Raw genomic sequence first — 24,949 nt, forward strand, 5'->3', positions numbered from 1 at the left:
TTGTAAGTGTGGGAAAATTTGACTGAGAAAATAAGAATAAATCGGAATAATTTGTAAATAATTCATTTTACATGTATCTGAAGTAAAATTTATTGAATTACATGTAAAACCAAAGAACGAAAATATATTTAACAATAGAATCTTGATTGTGTTGGGTGCATGTTGCATTAAAACATGATCAAACATGATCATACTGAGCAGTGGTGGATCCATGGGGGGGGGGGGGGGGGGGGGGGGGGGTAGCACCCCCTTTATTTTGGCCAATCAATGCATTTGTATCGGGACATATGTTTTGCTCTCCCCTTTGTCCTGGGTAAGCACCCTATTTTATGCACATTGATAATAAAAAACAACCAAAAAGTAAAAAAAATATAAAATACCAAAATAAGTAAAAAGAAATCATTAGAATAATAATGTAAATAGAAAATTATCGCCTCCAGAGGTTATATATTAAAGGACTAGCACACCCCCCCCCCCCCCCCCCCCCCCCTTTGAAAATTGCTGGATCCGCCCTAGACCAAATAATTATGACGTCTTGCAAGGCTTTTTTATAACTTTTTTATGACATAAAAATATAAAAAAGCCTTGCAAGACGTCATAATTATTTGGACTAGATCCGCCCCTGCTGAGGATCACACATACATGTGCTGAGTTAAAGCATAAATTTGTGGACTTGCACCCACATACCTTTAATTGGGAAAGCATATACTGTAATTTAATTGCATGACATCTTGTTTTTGTACACAAATTATCACAAAGACTTTTCAATTTTCTTCTTCTTTTACAGCCCCTTAGAACTGCAATTAAATTGTGGATCCGCCCTTCTCTAAACAATTTAAATTTTAAAAAGAACCTTTTCTTTGAATTCCAGAGTTCTTCCAAAGTTGCCGGCCAGGAGAGAAACTGCAATCATTTCTGTTGTCAAAGATGGAGAAATATTCCGAAAATTCATAGTAAGAACAGACATAGTAACGTTGCTAAAGTTAGAAAGCGGAGGTAAGTTGGTGATGCTTGAAACAAATTGGTTAAATTATTATATACAAAATAACCAAACGAATACACACCTTAAGAATATATTTTTAAATGAGCAACCGTGGCCCCACTAAAAACCAATAATGTAATTACTAGGTTCTGTAAAGATGATGCCACAAACGTGGCCACAAATGGATTTATAATAAGATTTTTGTCCTTGATGAAATCATCAATTTTTCTCTGGAGCCATCAGGTGCAAAATAGAACTTGTGCAATATAGGAATATTTTTACCTTGCTTTTTATGGGGAATCAATATTGCTATACAATAAATATATACCACTTGCTTACATACATGTCCGAAATACGACTGCAGTGTGCTTGCATTTTATTTGTTTATCGGTTTTTGTACTTTTAGATGGTCAGCGTTGTCATCAAAATATTTAGCGTCATTAACTTCAATGATTTAAAATGTGTTTGAACTTTGCAGATGAAGAGGCTATGTCCCGATTTTTGGAAGAAAGGGATTATGTCGATGGTCAGGTAACTGTTAGTATCCTGAGAGTGGAATCTAGCCAAGCTACGGATATGCCTAGTATGAGCACTCAAGCCAGCACAAGTGCCACTAGCCAAGCCAGCACAAGTGCCACTAGCCAAGCCAGCACAAGTGCCACTAGCCTAGCCAGCACAAGTGCCAAACAGATACCATCGACAAGCTCAACATGGTCTAAAGATTCTGAAAAATTTTTGCTTGATTTGTATGATAAATACGAGAAGAGTAAATCCTTCATAAAAAATAAATGGGTGAGAATATCCCAAGAGATTGCGGAAAAACTCTCAATACAAGTTACTCCAGAGCAGTGTAGGATCAAAATAAGAAGTATGAAGGATAGATTTGAAAGAATGAAAAAGAAACTAAAAACAAGTGGCGAGAGTAACATTGAAATCCCAACAGAATTTACAGTGTTTGAAAGCCAACATGATGTACCACCAAAATATCTGTTGGATTCCAGTAAGCCTAAAAAAGGTACTTTTTTTTATTATGATATCATTTATATACAGAATCAACCTGAGTTTCACACAGAGTTGGGTTGTATTTCATATATACATGTATTGATTATTTAGAGGTAAATTAATATAATATATTCATTTTATAATCTTTTGTCGTAAATTAATTTGTATATGTATTGATATTTAGAATTGCACCAACATAGGTATTATGACTTTTTAAAAAAAGATGCAGCAATTAAATCGAAATAGAATTCTTGAAAAATGATTCAAAACGTTGAACTGCTTATTGCTTGGAAATAAGTATCTTATTCTTGTTTTGCAGCTGAAAGTTCCAGTGAAGAGGAAGAAACTAGTAACCCAACGCCTTCCAAGAGAAAAATGAAAGTGTCTACTTCATGTCCTGAACCTCAAGGTAATAAAACTGTAAAACAAATGACTTTTTACCATTTTACCTTACAACAAAAAACCTACTATTATGGTTACATTAAAACACGTCATGTAATGACTTTTGAAAATGTATTTAGTATTTTGAATTAGAACATGAATTCTTGAAAAATATTTATTTTTTACCAGTTTACTTTACAACAAATAAACTAAACTATTATGGGTACATTTAAACACATGCAATGACTTCCAAACGTTGGACTAAAACGTGCTAGCTAAAAATTATATTTGCAAAATTGTAATCCAATATTAGTGGCATAACACACAACACTTCTTACAGAATAGATGTCAAATTCCTATGTGAAAATGCTGTAGAAATGAAATTATTATACACACCTTCTTTCAAAATGTCTGGCTACAACTTAGAATAAGGTTTTATGTAGGCAAACATCTGTAATTGGATTAAAAATTAAAAAAAAAATATAGAAATTTGTTTATATTTCAGTTGACCTCATGACGCCTTTCACTAAGAATTCCTGGAGGGGGTATCTTTTACATCAGTCGTGTAACATTGCTGGTCATTCATGCCGAAATAGCATTGTAAAAAGCATAAACCAAAGGGAGATGGGAGGTTTTTTTATGAAATCCTTTTGGATTTATTAGAGTTGCTTACCTGACTAGGTTTCCAACCACTACGCCAAGATACCAAACATGTGACAAGATGACGAAACAAATCGAGTTTAAATTTCATTCAGGATGTCAAAATGGATGCTAAAGGGTAGGGACTACATGCATGTACATTAAATTATATACAGCAAAAAAAAAATCAGAATTACATGTATTATACAACACAAATTTAGACGTTTTGATTCAAACAACAAAAATAATAATACCAGAAAAATATGAAATTATGAAAATTATGATAAATATATTAACAGCATCCTTACTTTCTATGATAACAACCACTTTTGTGACTAGTCAATTTACACGACTGAAATAAGTACATTACCATATGATTGGAATCGATGTAATTTTGAAAATATATTTATAAAATCTATGATTATTTTATTCTTAATAGCTAAAGAAAAGAAGAAAAAGAAGACAACTGATCGTTTCGAGTTATTGGCTGAGGCATCAGAAAGGCGACACACGGAAAAAATGGAATGCTTCAAAAGTCTTATAGATGTCATAAAAGACATTGCAAAAAAGTAGATCCAGATGTAACTCTGTATCAGATCTCATTTCTTGTTGACACTTTTTTTATGTTTAATTGTTTCCACACAGATATGTGTTTTATTTGTTTTATTGTTACAGAGTATACCTGAAGAATATACTTATTATTAAATATACACAAACTGATGATTTTATTTGATTTTTATGAAATTCTTGAATCCAGCATTTCAGCATCAAGACAAACATATGTTGCATCTTTTTTTTTTTTGGTTTCCTATTTGAATTTTTGAACACTGGTAATTTTGGGCCTTTATAGCTTGCTGTTTAGTGTGAGCAAACTTGAAAGCTTTGTGCTTAAGACCCTACTGTAACCTAAATTTGCTTATTCATCCGAACTCATACCATATCTTCTTCAGTATTTTTATTGAATAAGAATGGAAACGGGGAATATGTCAAAGAGACAACATCCCGGCTAAAACATACAAAACAACTCAAGGCCACTAAAACCAATAAAATCTACATAATGTACTTTAATCATGGGTGTATTTGTTTGAATAACATTTCAAAGTTGAAATAATGTTTATTGTCATTTATTAGCTGTTGACTCTGTTTAATTCGATAGTTAGATTGTTTCTCTTCAAGATACCTTCTCCATTGTCTGCATTCACTGGAAAGTTCTCCCCTAAATTTGCGTCCAATTCGTCAATTTCTGCATCAATAAATTCAGCAATGTCTTCATCACTTTGTAGGCAGATATTATGGAGAACACAGCAGGCTGAAATTATTTTTCAAATACACTTGATATCTCTAATGCTAACGTATTTCAAACGACGAAAACGTCCTTTTAACAAAGCAAAGGCTCTTTCAATTACCTGTCTTTTGGATGACAGAAATTTGTTGAAATTATATTGCTCTCTTGTTAAATTTCCATTGTCGCGAAATGGTGTTATAAGCCACCTCATTAGTGCGTAAGCCGCATCGCCTAGAATGTGATATTGTCCTTGCCTGCAGAGTTCATCTCCAATTTCAGATAAATGAGAATGCTTAAACGCCTTAGCGTCATGGCATCTTCCTGGCATACCTACACAAATGTTAACGAAACTAAGATCGTCTTTGCATACGGCCTGTAAAATTACAGAGTGAAATTTTTTTCTATTATAGTATGAATTGGGACATTCCAATGGCTGCTCAATCGGAATGTGGCTTCCATCGATTGCCCCTATAATGTTTTGAAATTCGTATGTCCCCATTTCATTAAACTTTATTGCGACAGAATCCAATTCTTCAGGCCACTGAACAAATCTGGGGAGAAGATCATTTATTGCGTTAACAACCTTTTCTCTGTACTTGGTAAATGTTGAAACAGTTATATTAAACCGATCGCTTATTCCTAAAATAGTTTCTTGTGATGCTAAATATCGCAAAACGATCATTACTTTTTTCTCCAATGGTATTTCTTGTCGTCCCCCTCGATATGTTCTTTTTGCCAATTGTTCATTAGCTCCTAACAGTTGACATACAAGTTCAAAAGACTGAGGTGAAATCCTAAAAAATTTCTTGAACATATCTGGGAAATATCTTGGAACTGTCCACTCGAAAAAGTCCTGTGTTTTATGACGATCCTTTCGATCACTGAAATTAAGAAAATAAAGATGTATATTTTCTGATACATACAATTTAATATTCAAAATATCCAATAGGAAAACGATTAAGTTGAACAGTGAAGAATTGATATGCTTGATAAATGTATTTGATATTATTTTTAGTACAATTGTTTATTCTGAGAATGCTGGCTTTATAAACTGCCACACTTTTTTATGAAGGGTAATCTGGTAAACTTGTCCAGGAGCGAATTCATAAAAAAATAAAAATGCCGAATCTCGAATTCACGAAAAAAGTAAGGAAAAGAAATCGGCCAAATCCCGAATTCCCGAATGATGTTATTTTTATAGCAATAAAAATGAAGGGGGATGGTATACATGCCGGTCACGCCCCTTTACACACATGCTTACACATACAAACAAATAGTAGGAAAAATCAACAAATTAGCTCAAGGTAGTATATTTCTTAAAAATAAAATACCTTTCCAAAAGGAAATTTGACTCATCATCTGAAGATTCCATCAATTCCATGGCAACACAAGTTGCCACACAAATAGCACTGCAATCGGCCATATTGTATATAGTCGGTTCGTTCGTTTCTACGGTTGGTCCGGTGTAGATCGACCACGTGGTCGGTGTATACCGAATTAGTCAGAAACGAATCGACCCACTGTAACTACGGTTAATGTTCGAACTAAGCCATAATATTTATTCATATGCCACCTGCAACCCGCAACCTGCATAATAGCAATTCCCTGTAAGAAATTACTCCAGACATAGGAAAAGGAGTGTTTACCAACAGAAATTTTAGACAAGGAGAGCTTTGCTGTTAAAGAAATTGCTCCAGACATAGGAAAAGGAGTTTTTACCAGCAGAAACTTTAGACAAGGAGGGCTTTGCTGTGTAGCGGAGACACATATTTTTTATAATTATCTCGACGTATTTGCCGGGAATTTCAAAACATATATTTTTCAAATAGACCCGAGGTTACTTACTCTGTGTCCTGTCAATTTCCCGTTTCACTTTTATGAAAATTAATTTACCCGGACATTGCTTGTCCCTTTGTAATACTTTTTAATTAACTTATTCGCCATAATTTACTGTATTTTCATGATGTTATTTAGAAATTCTTCTCGTTTGTAAATGGCTGCTATTTAAAGAGGTTCCGAATGTCGTATCTCGGAATTTTACATAGGCTAAGCTTGATTCGACTTTTAGGAGTACGCCATTTTACATTTTAATAACAACTTAGTAAAGGTAAATTTAATTGGTTTGATTTCTAAACTTAAATCCTATTGGATATTATTCTGTTACTAAATTTAGGTGCTCTGGCACTATATATACAAACGTTTTACCCATTCAAATTGCTTAATCATTTAGAGAGCCACAGTCTGTTAAAGAGACTAACAAGGTAGGTGCATTTAAATGTAAGGGAGATAATTTGTCCCATTTGACTTAATTTTTACCTTTTTGGCTTCGCCACACCTCGGAAATAAAACCTGTTAATTTAATATGTAGGACTTAATATAAAGATAGGAATAGGATTTTACTTTACATTTAAATAAGGGTTAAGATTATAATTTTGCAAATACAACTTGGGGGAATTTAGTTAAGGGAATTATTTGTTGTGAATATTGTATGTTGTGTGGTGTAGATATACTTGCGCAAATATATATGTTTTAGTGTACATTAAAATATGAAAACTTTATCGTCTCACTGATTTAAGAAACAGAGACTCGGGTCCTAGAACCCGGAAGTAGTTGTTGTTATGTGAGGCATTTTGGTATCTCTTGGTTTGATTTCGAATCTGTACTACTATATTGGATTATTTCAATTTAAAGTAATGCCTTTTGGCCTGTGCAATGCACCTAGCTGTTTTGAGAGACTTATGGAAATTGTATTACAAGGTTATCAGTGGGAAAGGTGTTTATGTTATTTAGACGATGTTATCATTTTTGGACCTACTTTTGAAAAAGCACTTGAAAATGTGGAATTTGTTTTTGAAAGATTTAGGCAAGCAAATTTAAAATTAAAACCCCAAAAAGTGTTCTTTATTTCAACATCAAGTTTTATTTTTGGGACATTTAATTACGGACGAAGGCATTGCTTGTGATCCCTCAAAAATTGAAGCTGTACGTGATTGGCCTACCCCTAAAAATATCAATGAGGTTCGTAGCTTCTTAGGACTAGCAGGATATTACAGACGTTTTATTCCTGAATTTTCGGAAATTGCCTCTACTCTCACTCATTCAACTAAAAAGGGGATACGGTTTGAATGGACCACACAGTGTCAAGAGTCTTTTGAATGTCTAAAAGGCAAATTAATATCTGCTCCTATTTTAAATTATCCCTCAGAAACTGGTCAGTTTATTTTAGATACTGACGCCAGTGGACATGCCATTGGTGCAGTTCTTTCACAAATCCAAAATGGCGAAGAAAAAGTTCTTGCCTATGCCAGTAAAATGTTAAGTGACACCCAGAAAAACTATTGTACTACTTACAGGGAACTTTTGGCAGTATTAACCTTTATGAAACATTTTAGACACAATCTGATAGGTCAAAATTTTAAAATAAGGAGTGATCATGTTTCCTTAAGATGGCTTAAGAATTTTAAAAATCCAGAGGGGATGGTGGCCCGTTGGATATCTGTTTTAGAATCCTATAATTTTATTATAGAACACAGAAAAGGCAGTCAACACACAAATGCTGATGCCTTATCTAGGAAACCGTATCGACTTTGTAAAAGGGATGATTGTCCCGGGTGTGATAAAGATAAAGGTGTAAAAGTTAACCCTTTAATGGCTGAAAATGATCAGGATTTAGACAATACAATTCCTTACGAGGACATTCTAGAACAAAATGAAACAATACCCCATACTGAGGACTCTGATGATATAAATGAAAGTCTAGATTTTTCAAATTGGTTAAGAATATGGTCTAATGAAGAAATTAAATCATGGCAAGAAAATGATTCAGATTTAATTAAAATAATTCAATTAAAAACTCAGTCTGATGAAAAACCTAGTCTTGAACAAGTGTCTGGTTCTTCATATGAAGTTAGGAAACTATGGAGTGGCTGGGAATTGCTAGAAATAGTAAATGGAATTTTGTATAAACAATATGAAAAATCTAGTATAAATAGTCTGGTTTTAGTAGTCCCCAAAGAATTAAAGAGTTAAAATCATGAGGGAACTTCATAACAATAGAAAAGCTGGTCATTTAGGTAGAGACAGAACGTTAGAGTCCATTAGGCGAAGGTTCTATTGGCCTGGTATGTCTTCAGATGTAGGCTCATGGGTTAAGGAGTGTTCTATTTGTGCACGAGCAAAGCGAGGTCCTGGGTTAGGTCGTTATCCGCTTCAGCAATCTCAAGTTGGATTTCCTCTTGATAGAATAGGCATTGATATTGTTGGTCCTTGTCCTATAACAGAAAATGGAAATAAATATATAATAGTTGTTTCTGATTATTTTACTAAATGGTGTGAAGCATATGCCGTACCTAATCATCACGCACTTACAGTTGCAGATAAACTAGTCCCTGAATTTTTCACTAGGTTTGGGATGCCAAAACAAATACATTCTGATTAGGGGAGAGAATTTGAATCTCTATTATTTCAAGCTGTTTGTCAACTTTTAGGTATTGAGAAAACCAGAACAACCCCCTATAGACCCCAAAGTGATGGTTTAGTTGAGAGATTTAATAAAACTCTACAAATCATGTTATCCTCCTTTGTTAATAAAAACAGGAATGATTGGGATGACCATTTACCCTATCTTCTCATGGCGTATAGAGCAAGTGAGCATGATAGCACAGGGGTTATCCCTTATAAAATGATGTTTGGACGGGAAATGGCCTACCCTTTAGATATCTTGGCAGGAAATCCAAAGTCTCAAGAAAAATTACGTCCTATTGAGTACGTTAGTTGGCTAAAACATAGTTTTGATATAACTTTTAATTTTGCAAAAGATAATTTGTCAAAAGCTGCCACTAGACAGAAAAATACTTATGATAGGGGCATTAAACCTAGAAACTATGAAATAGGAGATTTTGTGTGGGTTTAGGATGGATTGGGCCTTATAAAGTCCTTCATAAATTTTCTGGAGTTACTTATAAAATTAAAGAGAACCCAAACAGTAGGGAAATAATAGTCCATGTGGATCACCTAAAACCTTATCTAGGGACAGTTCCTTTAGCTTGGTCATTAATAAGGGAATCAGAATCTGAATCTGACGGGGAAGAAAATTATATTACCCCAGAACCTAGCTTTGATGACTCAGATCAAGAGGAAGGTCCCATAGATAACCCTGTAGATAATACTATTTTACAACCCCAGTACCCCCTAGACAATCCAGGTGTGGTCGAGCCACTAAGAAGCCATTAAGATACTCTCCAGATGTAATATAGTGTAAATAGTTTAATGTGTTAATCATAATAGACAGTGTATTTTATTATGATGAAATTGGTTTCTTTACAATTGAGTGGAGTTAATAAGAATGTAAGTTCTTGTCCATGTTTCTGGTATGTATTTCATTAATTTTTATTATGCTTATCTGAATTATAATTTATCAAGGGAAGAGAACAAATATTTTGATTTAATGCACCTACTGAGTCACTATGTTTACAATATATATATATATAGGTTACAATTATACATGTATGTGTCGTGAATTAATATTCGTCAGCAGCATTATTTGCATTGTAAGAATTTAGACTTTAAAAAATCTCTACATATACACTTCTTTAGTCTAGGAAAAAGACTATCATTATTTTAAAATATTGATTGAGGAATATATGAATTTGATGTTCATTTGACCCATATAAAAGGGCTGTTATACATTTTTAACAGAACTCAAAATAAAAGTCGAGACAAGTCTTTAAACTGTTTAAACAGTTATTTCTTTACATATGCGAATTGTTCAAATAGAAAACACAATTATAATTTTTATTTATGTACTTTAGATATATACCTACAGTACTGTCATTACTGTATTGTAACTTGGTGACTTAAGTTGCTGTTATTTTACAGAAATGGAATCTCAGCAGGTGCCTATTACTGGAAAGATCCGTCCAATCTTCCATAAGGACTACTGTTGCCCTGTCATCAGCTGCGATGGTAGGAAATTTGTAAAATTTCATCAATATATGAGGCATTGGCGCGAGTTCCACACCAAAATATTGTCCGTTTTACCATGCACAGCTTGTGTGGATTATTCCAGCAAAACCAGGATGGAACTGAGCGAACATTTGTGCCATCACCACCATTTCAACGTGTATGCAGCAAAAAACAACTGCTGATGGTACCACCAGAAGGACCCTCATTAACCCTAGATACATGTCGCCAGGACTCCACATTCCACCCATTAAGGAAGAAGTATTTACAACAGAGGAAGCAGTTGTTGTAGAAGTAGGTGACAACATACCCAGAGATATGGACACGGACATGGTAGAACAGGATGGGGAAACTGGTGTTAGTTGTAAAGAATCAAAACTAAATGAACAGTTAGTTGACATTTGATTGTGACATTTGTTTAAATTTATATATATATTTTAGTTGTATACAGTTTAATATTATTGATCTGATTAATTAATTTCTTGATTATTTTATATATGTGTTTGGTATAAACCAATATATATATATATTGGTTTAGGTGGGGGGAATGTAGCGGAGACACATATTTTTTTATAATTATCTCGACGTATTTGCCGGGAATTTCAAAACATATTTTTCAAATAGACCCGAGGTTACTTACTCTGTGTCCTGTCAATTTCCCGTTTCACTTTTATGAAAATTAATTTACCCGGACATTGCTTGTCCCTTTGTAATACTTTTTAATTAACTTATTCGCCATAATTTACTGTATTTTCATGATGTTATTTAGAAATTCTTCTCGTTTGTAAATGGCTGCTATTTAAAGAGGTTCCGAATGTCGTATCTCGGAATTTTACATAGGCTAAGCTTGATTCGACTTTTAGGAGTACGCCATTTTACATTTTAATAACAACTTAGTAAAGGTAAATTTAATTGGTTTGATTTCTAAACTTAAATCCTATTGGATATTATTCTGTTACTAAATTTAGGTGCTCTGGCACTATATATACAAACGTTTTACCCATTCAAATTGCTTAATCATTTAGAGAGCCACAGTCTGTTAAAGAGACTAACAAGGTAGGTGCATTTAAATGTAAGGGAGATAATTTGTCCCATTTGACTTAATTTTTACCTTTTTGGCTTCGCCACACCTCGGAAATAAAACCTGTTAATTTAATATGTAGGACTTAATATAAAGATAGGAATAGGATTTTACTTTACATTTAAATAAGGGTTAAGATTATAATTTTGCAAATACAACTTAGGGGAATTTAGTTAAGGGAATAATTTGTTGTGAATATTGTATGTTGTGTGGTGTAGATATACTTGCGCAAATATATATGTTTTAGTGTACATTAAAATATGAAAACTTTATCGTCTCACTGATTTAAGAAACAGAGACTCGTGTCCTAGAACCCGGAAGTAGTTGTTGTTATGTGAGGCATCTTGGTATCTCTTGGTTTGATTTCGAATCTGTACTACTATATTGGTATATTGAATTTATTTCAAATATATGGGCATTACTTAGGCATCGTCGTTCAAGGAATCAGTCGACATTTGCGTATCTAACATAAAAACCTAGTTCATATATCTAAACACAGATTGAAACCAACAAACATGATTGCCTCCGGTTACAGCTGTTTACGAGATATGTTCGCTTTTTATTATATTAATGATAGACATTTGTACCAAATGTTCGCATGAGATCACGTAAACTGCTAATCTCATTTTGTAGATCAATCACTTCGTAGTCGCTTAGAGCTGTTGTTTTAATAGATTATTTAAAACACATCATTGTTCTCTATATACACAATATGACAAGAATATTTATATGACGAAACGGATTTGTTAGAGCCAGTGTCATATTCTCTGTTATAGCTCACTCATAATAGGAATTGAGTCAGTTCTCAACGCAAAATGATGTATGGTCATAATTATTTGATGTTACCCATGTCACACGTGTTCTTAAATTTATTGGGCAGGGATATTTCATACAACTAATGTTGATTAAAATATTTTTGTCAACCAGTGCTTGTCTTAATTTATTTTTTTTGATTATGAAATACCTCAAATCTTGTTCGTTAAATATATACGTATATATATACAACTCATCTAAACATATATATCAATATTATTACTTATTACATAACTTTCAAATTTGTAGGAAGTAAAAGGTCGATTACATCCTGTCGTGAAAATATGTATTTCAGAGCCACTGTTCATCAAAAAATATTTTTGTCATTCGTTGTCAACATTAGCCCTGCAGTCTTAAATAAACGGACCAAAGTAGGACATTACATGACTACACGTGATGTAGAAGTATATATTCCCGTGCGGTTATTGTCTTATTTATACTTCTGATATCGTCATTAAAGGGGCAACACTCCTTGCTTGATATGAAATTTGTAAACCCTACGTGATGCGATCTACCCGGCTTGTATATCCTAACACGTTTTCCGGCCAGTTCTGCGACACAAAGGCATCGTCTGACTATCAGCATTTTAATCGTGTATTTGTGTTTATTTCATATTAAACAAAGTACATTTGTAAGTGGATACTCCTGTCTGTATGGTGGACAACGAAGTGACCCATATTGAGGCACCACTCTTCTGTTCATTCACAAATTCAAATTCATCAACAATAAATGGTTAAGGCTCATGGTATATCAATTACATAGTTGGTCAAACACATGTATTGCAAATAATGACTATATTAATGTGTAATATTATAAACAATGATTATGAATTACTCAAGGCGATCAATGTCTTCTCATTTTGAATACAGTTGCTATAATAAGAAAACAGTATACATTTTTTTTATTTTTTGTAAAACGTCAAAATTGCAAATTGTTGAATGGCATATATACTTACCCCACACAGCGTTTCTACCACAGTTAGATTCTGGCGAAGTTGTTTTATTTAGAATCGTGCAACATATTCTTATCTTTTTTTTGCGGCGTAGTTCGTATTGAAAAAGGTATTATATCAATATAATATGAACGTAAACATCTAAAACTACAATCAATGCAAATATTTTATTTAACAAACTGCCCCCATTTGAAACTGATAAGATTATTGGAAGTATTGCAATAAGGACAACAATCTTGTTCAGACTGTTCTTCACACTTGACATCACTGAATGTGATTGTTTCTTCTAATCTCTCAGGTTTTCCAATGTCATTAATGTTAAGTATTCTATGATCCTTAGCAAGCCTTTAATATACTGTCTTTACACTTGTCGCACATAAAGAAGTTTCATTTTATTATGTTGAGTATGCTATGATCCGTAGCAATCCTTAAACGGACTCTGTCTTTGCAATTGTCACACATAAGCAAGTTTTGTGTCTGTATGGTGGTTGAGCATTCTGTTATCCTAAGCAATCCGTAAAAGGAATCTGTCGTTACATTTGTCACACGGAGGCAAGTTTTGTGTATGTATGATGTTGAGTATTTTATGATCCGTAGCAATCCTACATGGACTCTGTCTTTACACTTGTCACACATAAGCAAGTTTTTCTTGTGATGTTGAGTAATCTATTATCCTTAGCGATACTAAAATGATATATATCCTTACATTTGTCACTCATAAGCAAGTTTTTCTTGTGGTGTTGAGTAATCTATGATCCTTAGCGATTCTAAAATGGTATATATCCTTACATTTGTCACTCATAAGCAAGTTTCTCTTGTGATGTTGAGTAATCTATGATCCTTAGCGATTCTAAAATGGTATATATCCTTACATTTGTCACTCATAAGCAAGTTTTTCTTGTGGTGTTGAGTAATCTATGATCCTTAGCGATTCTAAAATGATATATATCCTTACATTTGTCACTCATAAGCAAGTTTTTCTTGTGATGTTGAGTAATCTATGATCCTTAGCGATTCTAAAATGGTATATATCCTTACATTTGTCACTCATAAGCAAGTTTCTCTTGTGATGTTGAGTAATCTATGATCCTTAGCAATCCTTACATGGACTCTGTCTTTACACTTGTCACACATCAGCAGGTCTTGTGTATGTATGATGTTGAGTATGCTATGATCCGCAGCAATCCTACATGGACTCTGTCCTTACATTTGTCACATATAAGCAGGGTTGTTTTTGTGATGTTGAATATTCTATAATCCTTAGCGATCATAAAATGTAATATATCCTTACATTTGTCGTAACATAAGCAAGTGTTCCTGTCTGATATAATTTGGTCTCTAAATTTAGCAATAAAAATGGCCGTTGTAATATTTTGTAGTTCGTTTCTGTTTGTGCTTTTGTTTTTGATCTTGTCGTGATGGTATCTCTGCTGGTATCAACTTAAAAAAATATTCAATATTTACAAATATCTATATAATAAACATGCCTAATCCTATAATTTGTTTTATTAAAAAAAAGAAGATATGATGAGATTGCCAATGATACAACTTTACAATAGTTTCTCTTGCAGTCATTCAAGATATGGCATACTGATTCCAAAAGACTTAATTTCCTAATGAGCAACAGAAGCCTTCAACATGTGCGAAATATATGCAACTGGAGGTTAAGCAACCTAAAATCAATCTATCGATTACCTGCTTTACAAAGGAGAATGCGACATAATCCATCTTTGGTAGGTCTTTCGCACAGTAGACTCTGTCGATGTATCAGCGGCAACTGAGTCTGTTTGCCGACTATTAGAATATCTAATGACCGATTCTATTGTAGGTGTGATTTATTCCTTTTCAGTTACATTCCATGTGTTTGATTGTTTTAACATCAGTTGAGTAATATTATACAAAAGCTGCGTCAGATTCCCTAAGTAGTACCTCACTGTTTACATCAGGTTGGTAACAGACAGTTCAGTATCAGAATACATAATTGCAAATGGTTGTTAATCTATCCATAATGTGTTGGTCTACACGTAATTGTAAGATTGCAACGCATCTATAATTTTAATGATTTGAATGCTTTACCTCCCGGACGATAAGCTACCAATTGCAACAATCAATTATCTGCTTTTTTTAATGGAGGGTGCGAAAAAGTCAAAGTTTGGTAGATCTCCGCATAGTAGACTTTTCTTGTCGATTTATCAGCGGCAGCTGAGTCTGTTGGAACATCAATGACAGAGTCTATTGTAGGTGTGATTGATTCCTTTTCAGTTTCATGTTCTGTGTTTGATTGTTTTAACATCAGTTTAGTAATATTTGATATCGTTTCTGTAGCTGATGTAGAAGCTTCCGCAGATTCCCTAAAGAGTACCTCACTGTTTAGATTAGGTGCATTATCAGGCGTATGAATACGCGTATTAGTTACAACAGTGGTCGAGTGATGTAAGTAGTTACTACTGTTATCACTAGACAGTCAACACTGAGATTGCAAGTTTTGAACCCCACTCGTGCTGGTGCACTCGACTCTATTCTTAATTGACTAGGATTGTCAGTTTTGCTATCGAAGGTCGGTGGTTTTCTCCGGGCATTCCGCCATACTCTACCAATGTAAAACTAGTCGCCATGAAATAGCCTTAATATGGTGCTTAAAAGTGGCGTTAAACTCCAAAAATCAAATCAACAGTTGACTAGTGATATAATCCTTCTGTTTCAGCCAGATTTGCAAGGTTTTGCGACTCATTAACAGGTGGGGGTATGGGGCCTAACGGGATGTTTCAGGACTTTTAATAGACGTAGTTGTTGGCTTATAACCTAAGCATTTTCGACGAATCATATCTACCTTCCACGTTGACTTGATCCCGATATCCATCCATTTTAGTTTTTCTAGATAAGTTTCTTTTGGCCAATTTCAATTTTTTTCACTGTTTTGGCGACGTGGCCTTTTTATACCACCCGTATAGTTTTAGCTAATGTACTAACCATTGCTAACGTACGAATAATATATATGCGTATACATTTATCCTCTGTATCACTTTATAAATATTTTACAGTAGGGTCAGTTGTCCAAGAGTCACCGTTCCCTCGTGGGTAATTATGTGAACCTAGAATCGCCAACAAAATCCAACACCAACAACCTTTGAATTAAACCAGTGTAAATGTACTTTTATTGAATTCTCTACACCAAAATGCGGTAAAAGATGGATGCCTTTAATAGTGGCAAATTGCAAATGTATATTAACAACATCTGTGTAAGCAATTCAGGTTTTTCGTTCGTTCCTCTTGGAGATCGTGTTATGGCAGAGAAGACTCGAGATTTATTAAGTTCAGATACTTTATATAGAAATAACATGAATTAACATATAACAAGTAACAAGTGTAAACGAGATCCAAAATCAATAGTATTATATCAAAAAGGCAAAAGAAAACTATAACAAGTTGTCTTCAATTTTGACTTCAATACATCGGTACTTTCTTAACAACAAAAATAGAGCACCAAAGAACAAAATATGCAAAAATAAACTTATTATTTCTTTAAATTGAATTTATATAATAAGAAGTGTAGCTAACGTAATATAAGTGTTGAAATATCGGAACACCCTTTTTACGGAAAGTCGAGTGCACCGCCACACGTGGACGAATATGGGTAATTTTTTTTATTAATTTTATTAATTAACATCGCAATGTTCTTATAAAATCTAGAATAAGAAGAACACTATGCGGTGAACGATTAAAAATTTTCCAAAATAAAATTCTACATGTAATTTTAATCTTAACCAGTCTACTTAAATGGGGGACAATGTTTTATCAAACTTCTAATCACTGACAAAATCTTGGCTAAATATTGAGAGAAGAGAGAGAAGAAGACTTTACTTAAGTCACTAATCAAGAGACAAACTAAACTTCGAATCGGCCGCTTTTATACCATAATGACCAATGAAATTAATTATTTAAATTTGTTCTCTTTACTCGAAATTAGCCAATGGAAACCCCTGTATCAGACATCATTTGGAATCTGTGCCAATATGGATGACATAAAAACATTTGAAGATATCCAAAATGCTTAATCGGCACTATCTACTTAAAATCACAATTAAATATGACAGACAAAGATAAACTAGATGGTAAGAGACAACGTCTTTCCCTCTTATGTGAACACGAACTTTAAAATTTATATTATATACGAAAAACCGGCAGAAGCTATTTTAACAGGCAATTTTATCTATACAATTAACTGCAAATATTACAGTAAGGACAACAAGCCTGACCAGACTGTTCTTCACACTTGACATCACTGAATGTGATTGTTTCTTCTAATCTCTCAGGTTTTCCAATGTCACTTATGTTAAGTATTCTATGATCCTTAGCAAGCCTTTAATGGACTCTGTCTTTACACTCGTTGCACACAAGTAAGTTTCTTTTTATTATGTTGAATATTCTATGATCCTTAGCCATCCTTATATATAATTTGTCCCTGCATTTGTCAACCGTAAGCAAGTTTTGTGTCTGTATGATGGTTGAGTATTCTGTTATCCTAAGCAATCCTTAAAAGGAATCTGTCTTTACATTTGTGACACGAAGCAAGTTTTGTGAATGTCTGATGTGGAGTATTCTATGATCCGTAGCAATCCTACACGGACTCTGTCTTTACACTTGTCACACATAAACAGGTTTTATGTATTTATGATGTTGAGTAATCTATGATCCTTAGTAATCCTACATGCATTCTGTCTTTACACTTGCATTTCAAAATTGAATTTATTCAGCGTGTCCAAATTAAATTCATATGTACTGAAAAGAGTTAAGTTAAAATAAATGTCTTGGTACTTCTGCGAGACAAAATACTATCATGACGCACACAATTTATATGCAAGATTGTTTTCAGCTCTGGAAGCCGTGGCATGGCCACGTACATGTTTCTGTCGGCATAGTATATATATGATATCGCATGTTAATATAAGCATTGTTGTTACTGCAACAACCAGAATAACGGGAGAACATAATCGGATCAAATGATAGAATATACTTCTTCCTTCCCACGATTGAATTTGATTATGAATAATCTTGGCACATTTACGGCTAGAGTTTTTTCCTGTTGAATATTCTATGATCCTTAGAGTTCCTTAAATGGAATATATCTTTGCATTTGTCAAACATAAGCAAGTGTTTCTGTCTGATATTGTTTAGTCTCTATTGACTATGCTTTAGAAATGAAAAAAAGTTTGATTTAAGATTTTAATATATTTTTCTTAGTTCTTATTCGAAGGGTGACTGGATAGTTGCCACTTAGGCAGCAACCATTTGATTTTCTGGGGGGGGGGGGGGGGGGGGGGGGGGGGGCTATGGTTGTTTCATCCTCAGCTGCCACTATATAAACAAAGGCAACAGTAGTATACCGCTGTTCAAAACTCATAAATCCATGGACAAAAAACAAAATCGGGGCAACAAACTAAAACCGAGGGAAACGCATCAAATACAAGAGGAGAACAACGACATAACACCGAAACGCAACACACACAGAAACGGACCAAGCATCAGACAAAACACCACGAGAACAACAAATATAACATGAAAACCAAATACATGAATCTGGGACAGACAAGCACCGTGCCACGTCTTATCTCAATTTCTCAAAAATAAGAGAAAACACAAACGACTCAACGTTAAAATGCAACACACACAGAAACGAAAAATAATATAACAATGGCCATCTTCCTGACTTGGTACAGGATACTTTTAAAGGGGAATAAAAGTGGTGGGTTGAACCTGGTTTTGTGGCATGCCAAACCTCGCACTTAAATGGCAAAGTTAAATATAACATTGAAATGACAACATAATATTACAGGACTACAATACAAATTAATAGAACATATTAGACAAAGAAAAACATGATTAATAGATAACAAAAAGCATCAGGTTTAAAATTCAATACGCCAAAAACGCGCCTTGTCCACACAAGACTTACAAGTGACGCCCAGATGTAAAAGATCGAAAGTGAAAAAAGTACAAAGTTGTACAACACTGAAGATCAAAAGTTGAAAAGGTTTCGCCAAATACGGCATTGTTTTTATGCCCGGGATAAGAACATTCTTATTATATAGAACAATTCATGCTATATGTAATGCTAGAATTGAAAGAAAAAAATTGTTTTCGACTTGTCACGAAAAGAATTTGTCCCCCCCCCCAGAAAATCAAATGGTTGCTGCTTTAACATGAAGCAACAAACAACCAATCAGTCATAATTCTATGTACGAATGTCTATAAAATAAAATTGAACAACGTTATTTATTGATTGAATAAGATTGTCAACTTTTCCGTTGTCTTTAAGAAGCAACCACTTTTAGAGATTTTAATTATTGATTATCATTTTTACCAAATTTTCCACTTATAACACTTAAACTAATGCTAATCACATTTTTTTTATAAATGATGATTTTGACATCTGGACTGAAGACAATTCTTAAACTACCTACAGCAATTACCACTAAATATAGAATAACTATATCAATAAAAATATTTCTCCAGCAGATTTATATTTTATTTCGAATTAAACATAATCATGAAGTGATCTAGAATTAGTTTCCTTTTGCCGTTTTCATTTGTTAAGATATTTATATGATGCCCAGATCTGCCACAAAATAACACACGCCTCTAGAACGGAGATACCGAGACCCACTAGCACTTCTTTTACTGTAATTCCATGTAAATAAGCATACCGTTGCAAGGCTGATTAAGCGAATGAAGTCAATTATTTTTGTTGGTACGCCATACTGTGCATAAGCTGGGTTAGACATTGGTGATGGACAAGTACGCAGCCACGTCTTGTCAAAAGGGGGCTTAACACTCGATACCTGCACGTTCAGAACACTTGCAATAACTATTCTGGGGGTCTTTAGGTGTCTGAAACCATCTTTAGTTAGTTGTAACGGAATTTCGGAGGCTTCCTTCGGTTACAAAGGAACGAAATGTACTGGCCGCTGGTGCAAACACTAGTGTTGACACTGTTATGCCACCCCTCCACGTCGTTGTTGGTACGGATTGAGGACATACACACGCACCATTAGTCAATGTCGAATACAGTGTTCCGTATCCAGGTTTTTGTAGAGATAGTTCATTACTTTCTGTACTGTTGGATGGTCCTCGTTCTCATCTAATTGACGGAAGGTATATGGGATGTGTTCTGGTGGAAGGAACGATAGAGCCATTACCTGTCTTTATGTACGCATAGACTGTGTCCATTTTGGTGGACTGAACATGTTTTAAGAATATGTTTAACTTAATGTATATATAAATTTGTACATGATTTGTCTACTTTCGTAGTGTTAAAGTTCTATTATTTGACATAATAGTAGTAATATTCTTGACTCTAGACAGACATGAAACACAATAGCAGAGGAAAAAGGCGTGCAATGAAAACATCTGCATCCATGGTATGTTGCCGAAGTGTTTACATTTAATTTCCGTTATGCTAGGTTCGTTGTTCGTGTTTTTTGTAGATAGTAATGCCTATTACGACACTACTGTTGTTTCAAGAAGCACTAACTATACATTACTATTTGCTACGAAAAAAGTAAAATCACAAAAATACTGAACTTTTTTTTTCTAGAGGAAAATCAATTCGGAAAGTCCATCATTACATAGCAAAATCATATAACAATACGCATAAAAAACGAATGGACAAGAACTGTCATATTCCTGACATGGTACAGGCATTTTCAAATGTAGAAAATGGTGGATTAAACCTGGTTTTATAGCGCTAACCCTCTCACTTTGATGACAGTCTTATCAAATTCCGTTATATTTACATTGATGCGTTCACTAAACGAACTGTTTGTTTTTGTTGAAGACGGTATGCTAATTCTGACATGAAGGGGTATTTTTTGTTGTTTCGGTTCTCATCTATTTGATTTCGTGATGACATATGTTAGTATAAAAATTGGAAAATGTCAGCCGCTTTTATTGTTGTACCTTTGGACATTTAATTGTGTAAAATTGTTTACAATTACATGTTACATTTACTCTTTACTTAAATCAAATAAAGTATAATCATTGACATTATTTCTTACACTATTTAAACTCCTAGTCATGTCCTGGCACGACATCTTGTTTTTCCTTGTAGAAACTGCCCCAACCTTTCAACTATTATGCTGTCGTCTGCTTCTCTTTGTTAGTTTATTATCATGTTATGGGTCTAGGTTTTTTTTACCAATTTCTCAAAATCGTCAGACCTCCAAGGCAGAAGTTTAACGATAAACGGTCCTTATTGGTCTATTTTTTTTTTTACTAATTTCTCAAAATCGTCAGACCTCCAAGGCAGAAGTCTGACGATAAATGATCCTTTGTCTTATGATTCTGCATGTTCAGAAGACATGTACTGCAACAACATGCTTTGCATAACTGTTTCCTTTTGTTCCTTTAGCATACTGGATATTTCTTTTAAGGCCTTTTGTCTGTTTTTTAATTTAAAAAAAATGAAGCTCAATTAAAATTAGGTACGTACTGGAATGCGGGAGTAGCAGTTCAGACTTGGTCTGCACCTTCTCGTTGTCCAGGACATTAAAGAAAAATCCAGGAGGGTTGTGTAGCTCACCTATTCTTCGTTAAAGAGCACATTTGCATTTTTAATGGTCGCCGACAGTTGTCAGTAAAAATATGGAAATAGTTGATAAAACATCATTGTTTTTTAGTACAACAATGTATAAGTACACAATATCTAAAACCCCAAGGGTGACTGGGGTATAGAAATATGGTCACTTGGTCTTCTCCCGACCGGCAGTAAAACGCTTGCTGAAGTGGGGCGTCCGTTTGATTGTGCGGGATGTATCAAGTTCGCAGTCGCGTCCGGTCAGAAGGGGACGTTAAATCCGATGCCTCGTGTAAAGAGAGTGCCACGCTCTTTGCACGTTAAGAACCCTTGCAACAACTCTTTGAGGGGTCCGTAGGTGGCCTGTTGCAAGGCTAAATTTCTGTCCCTATCCAATATACCCTCATTTTCCAGTGGCAATCCAAATTTCTCCGACCATCATCCCAGATGGCCTCTATTGTATCAACCTACGTATTGTATTTATTGTGAACGTGTTCTCGTCCTGAATATGCATGAAATATTTGCCACTGGACGTTAAGCAACCAACAATCAATCAATCAATCAATCACAATATCTAACATTTAGGCGAGATGATTAAGTCAAACATCTGTAAATTAAAAAAAATATATTGATGAATATGCTATACTTAATGAAAATCTCCATGTCGCCCTTAAAGGTAAGACTTTTATACTCCGCGATATTGTCACAATAATGGAACAGTATCAGCTTTATCATATTAAAATATGTAATTATACCAAAAATAAGAGTTTCCAAAAAGTTTTAATTAAGTATCATGATAAGCGTAATTGAACTTTAAAGCTTGTCGCCTGATTTTGGTAATCTACGTTACTCGAACACCTCGCTCGTAATTTTTATGAGAAGATATGATCATAAAATAATAAAATACTTAAAAACAATATTGCAAACAATCATATATTTAAAAACTTTAATTCAGTTTCTATGTTATCATAAGTACAACACGTCATTCAAAGGTAGATACAAGAGTTTTTTTAAGAAAGTAATCTACGTTCTGTTTAATCTCGCAGAACTTTATCCAATTGCCTATAATGCGATTAATTATAACTCAACCATTATCAAGCTTAAATGAATCCCCCCTAAAATCATTGCTTCGTAACATTTTTTCTTGAGAAAAACCGTCATGGAATGAATTGTGTAATTTACGTTCCGGTTTTATACTAACAGTTAAATAGGAATGAACAGCGATAGTCTTTTTTGTTGGAGACACGTAATTGGGACATTATCGCACCGTCAATGTTGTGGATTTTACGTTGTTTACGTCATTTTCGATGTTTTGAAAAGTTTCAAGGGCAGCAAAATTCAAATATATATACTGCATTAATATACCTACAGTTATTGCCGCTGTTGAACCAAGGAAGGTAAGACTATTTGATTTTATAAAAGAAAACATATATTTGTATAACTATTTACCTGGCTACTTAATTATTAAAAGATAGACACCTTGGAAACAGACTAAATCTCTAGAGGTCATGTTAGAATTTTGCATTGTTTTTCTCTGTTTACCCTTAGTTCATGTGCGTGTTACTTTATATATTTACACACTACATAACAGAAACTTACATGAAACATAGAAAACAATATTGTAAGACTCAAGTTCATCATAAATTAAAATTGTGTTCATACAAGTATACAATAGATAGTGATTTTGTAAAGGTAACGTATATTACATTTTGTACAAGACCAAAGCAATAAAACCATGGATTATACTTATTATTTGCTTATTATTAATTGCCTGTCTACTTCGTCCTTCTTGGGAGACATTCACTGTATGTTTGATTACAAATAACACACTCGTAACTTTAAAATTATATCGAATAAAACCTTATAATGTATGGTAACGTAGATTACTATGTAAGGTAACGTAGATTACATTTTTACTTCTTTGTATTGTAGGATGCCTATGACCAAGGCAGAGAAGCAGAAAGCATATAGGGACCGTAAGAAACAACAAGAAGGGGAATCCTACCTAGAAAAGGAAAGACAGAGGACCAAGGCATACTATGTACCCATAGCTGATCGGTCAAAAACTGACCAGGAGAAGAGAAGGAAAAAAGTTCGGAAGCTTGTTCAAAAACATAGAGAACGCAACAGACAATCCACTATTGAACCAAGTACAAGCCAGCCATCTCAGCAAGTTGAATCTACATCACAAGAACAAGAACAAGTCGTTAGCTCAAGCACAGATAATCCCATTTCAACTCCACTTGTAGTCAGACTACCATGTCAAAATCCGAAAAATCGTACTAGAAAAAGAATTAGCAGACAAGTCGCCAAATGCAATCGGGAAATCGAACGCTTGAAAGGTGAAAATATTAATACACAAAGAAAATACAAAACCGTCTCTAAAAGGTACGAAAGACTTGTAAAGAGAACTACACAAAACAAACCATCCGAAAATGTTGGACAAGATAAAGAAACAGGAAATGACACACATGGAAATGATGGCCCGAGTTCATCAAAAAGTGGAATAGAAAAACTTACTCCTAGGAAAAGGACATATAAAGAATTAAGAGATGAAGGCTTGTCACCGAGCAAAATTCCCAAAATTGTGAAGAACAAACTTGTCTTAGCAAATCTATTGACAGATGAAATCGAGGATGTCATAACAAAAGTGACCAGCAATCAAAAGCTATTGTAACGAGTATTGTATCAAGCAGCAAACTGAAAGAATACAAGCTCACAAAGACGCTTAGTCAAAGTACAGGCATTAGAAGAAGTCGTCTTGTAAAAAAACGAAAAAAAGATTGGGCAAAAGTACGGAAAAGAATAAGGAACCGCATTAAGCGTGAGAGCCTTCGCAAAGATATATTAACATTCCTAGAAAGAGATGACAACAGCAGGGAGATGCCTGGTAAAAATGACAAAACAAAAACGGAAGATGGACATGTTCAGAAAAGAATCCTAAATGATAACATGGCGTTTCTGCATCTTAAATATAAAACAGAAACATCAAGTAATGTTTCTTTTTCTCGCTTTTGCACAGAGACCAAAGAACATAGGACTGACTAGGTATCTCAGTAGAAATAAATGCCTTTGTCAGAAACATCAAAATATGGCTCTTGCGTTAAAATCGATGAAAAAAGCAGGCGCATCGGTGCCATTGAACCCTGATGAATTCATACGAAAACTAAGAACTACTCCTGCCAACACTTTTCTTAGCTCCTTATTAGATGACGAAGTCGTCTTCAGTCAGTGGAAAAAGGTAGACATGCCAGACGGAAGGAAGAAAACACTCATCGTTG

General features: G+C 34.2%; 2 protein-coding genes and 1 long non-coding RNA gene across 3 annotated transcripts; 2 read left to right on the forward strand and 1 right to left on the reverse strand.

Moving 5' to 3' along the window:
• Positions 1 to 1,960: 1,960 nt before the first annotated feature.
• LOC139495954 (uncharacterized) lies at positions 1,961 to 3,545 on the forward strand. Its single transcript, XR_011657511.1, has 4 exons — positions 1,961 to 1,997; positions 2,304 to 2,393; positions 2,871 to 3,143; positions 3,444 to 3,545. It is a non-coding gene; the product is annotated as an uncharacterized lncRNA (long non-coding RNA).
• Positions 3,546 to 4,326: 781 nt separating this feature from the next.
• On the reverse strand, positions 4,327 to 5,809 carry LOC139494457 (uncharacterized). Its single transcript, XM_071282618.1, has 2 exons — positions 5,621 to 5,809; positions 4,327 to 5,170 (listed from the first exon to the last, which is right to left on the reverse strand). Exons 1-2 carry the CDS (start codon positions 5,710 to 5,712, stop codon positions 4,327 to 4,329), a joined length of 936 nt encoding a protein of 311 aa, XP_071138719.1. The 5' UTR covers positions 5,713 to 5,809.
• A 4,663-nt stretch (positions 5,810 to 10,472) lies between these two features.
• On the forward strand, positions 10,473 to 24,345 carry LOC139494459 (splicing regulatory glutamine/lysine-rich protein 1-like). Its single transcript, XM_071282619.1, has 2 exons — positions 10,473 to 10,639; positions 23,601 to 24,345. Exons 1-2 carry the CDS (start codon positions 10,473 to 10,475, stop codon positions 24,343 to 24,345), a joined length of 912 nt encoding a protein of 303 aa, XP_071138720.1.
• Positions 24,346 to 24,949: the final 604 nt, after the last annotated feature.

Source organism: Mytilus edulis, chromosome 11 (genome assembly GCF_963676685.1).
Source record: "Mytilus edulis chromosome 11, xbMytEdul2.2, whole genome shotgun sequence".
Classification (NCBI taxonomy): Eukaryota; Metazoa; Mollusca; class Bivalvia; order Mytilida; family Mytilidae; genus Mytilus; species Mytilus edulis.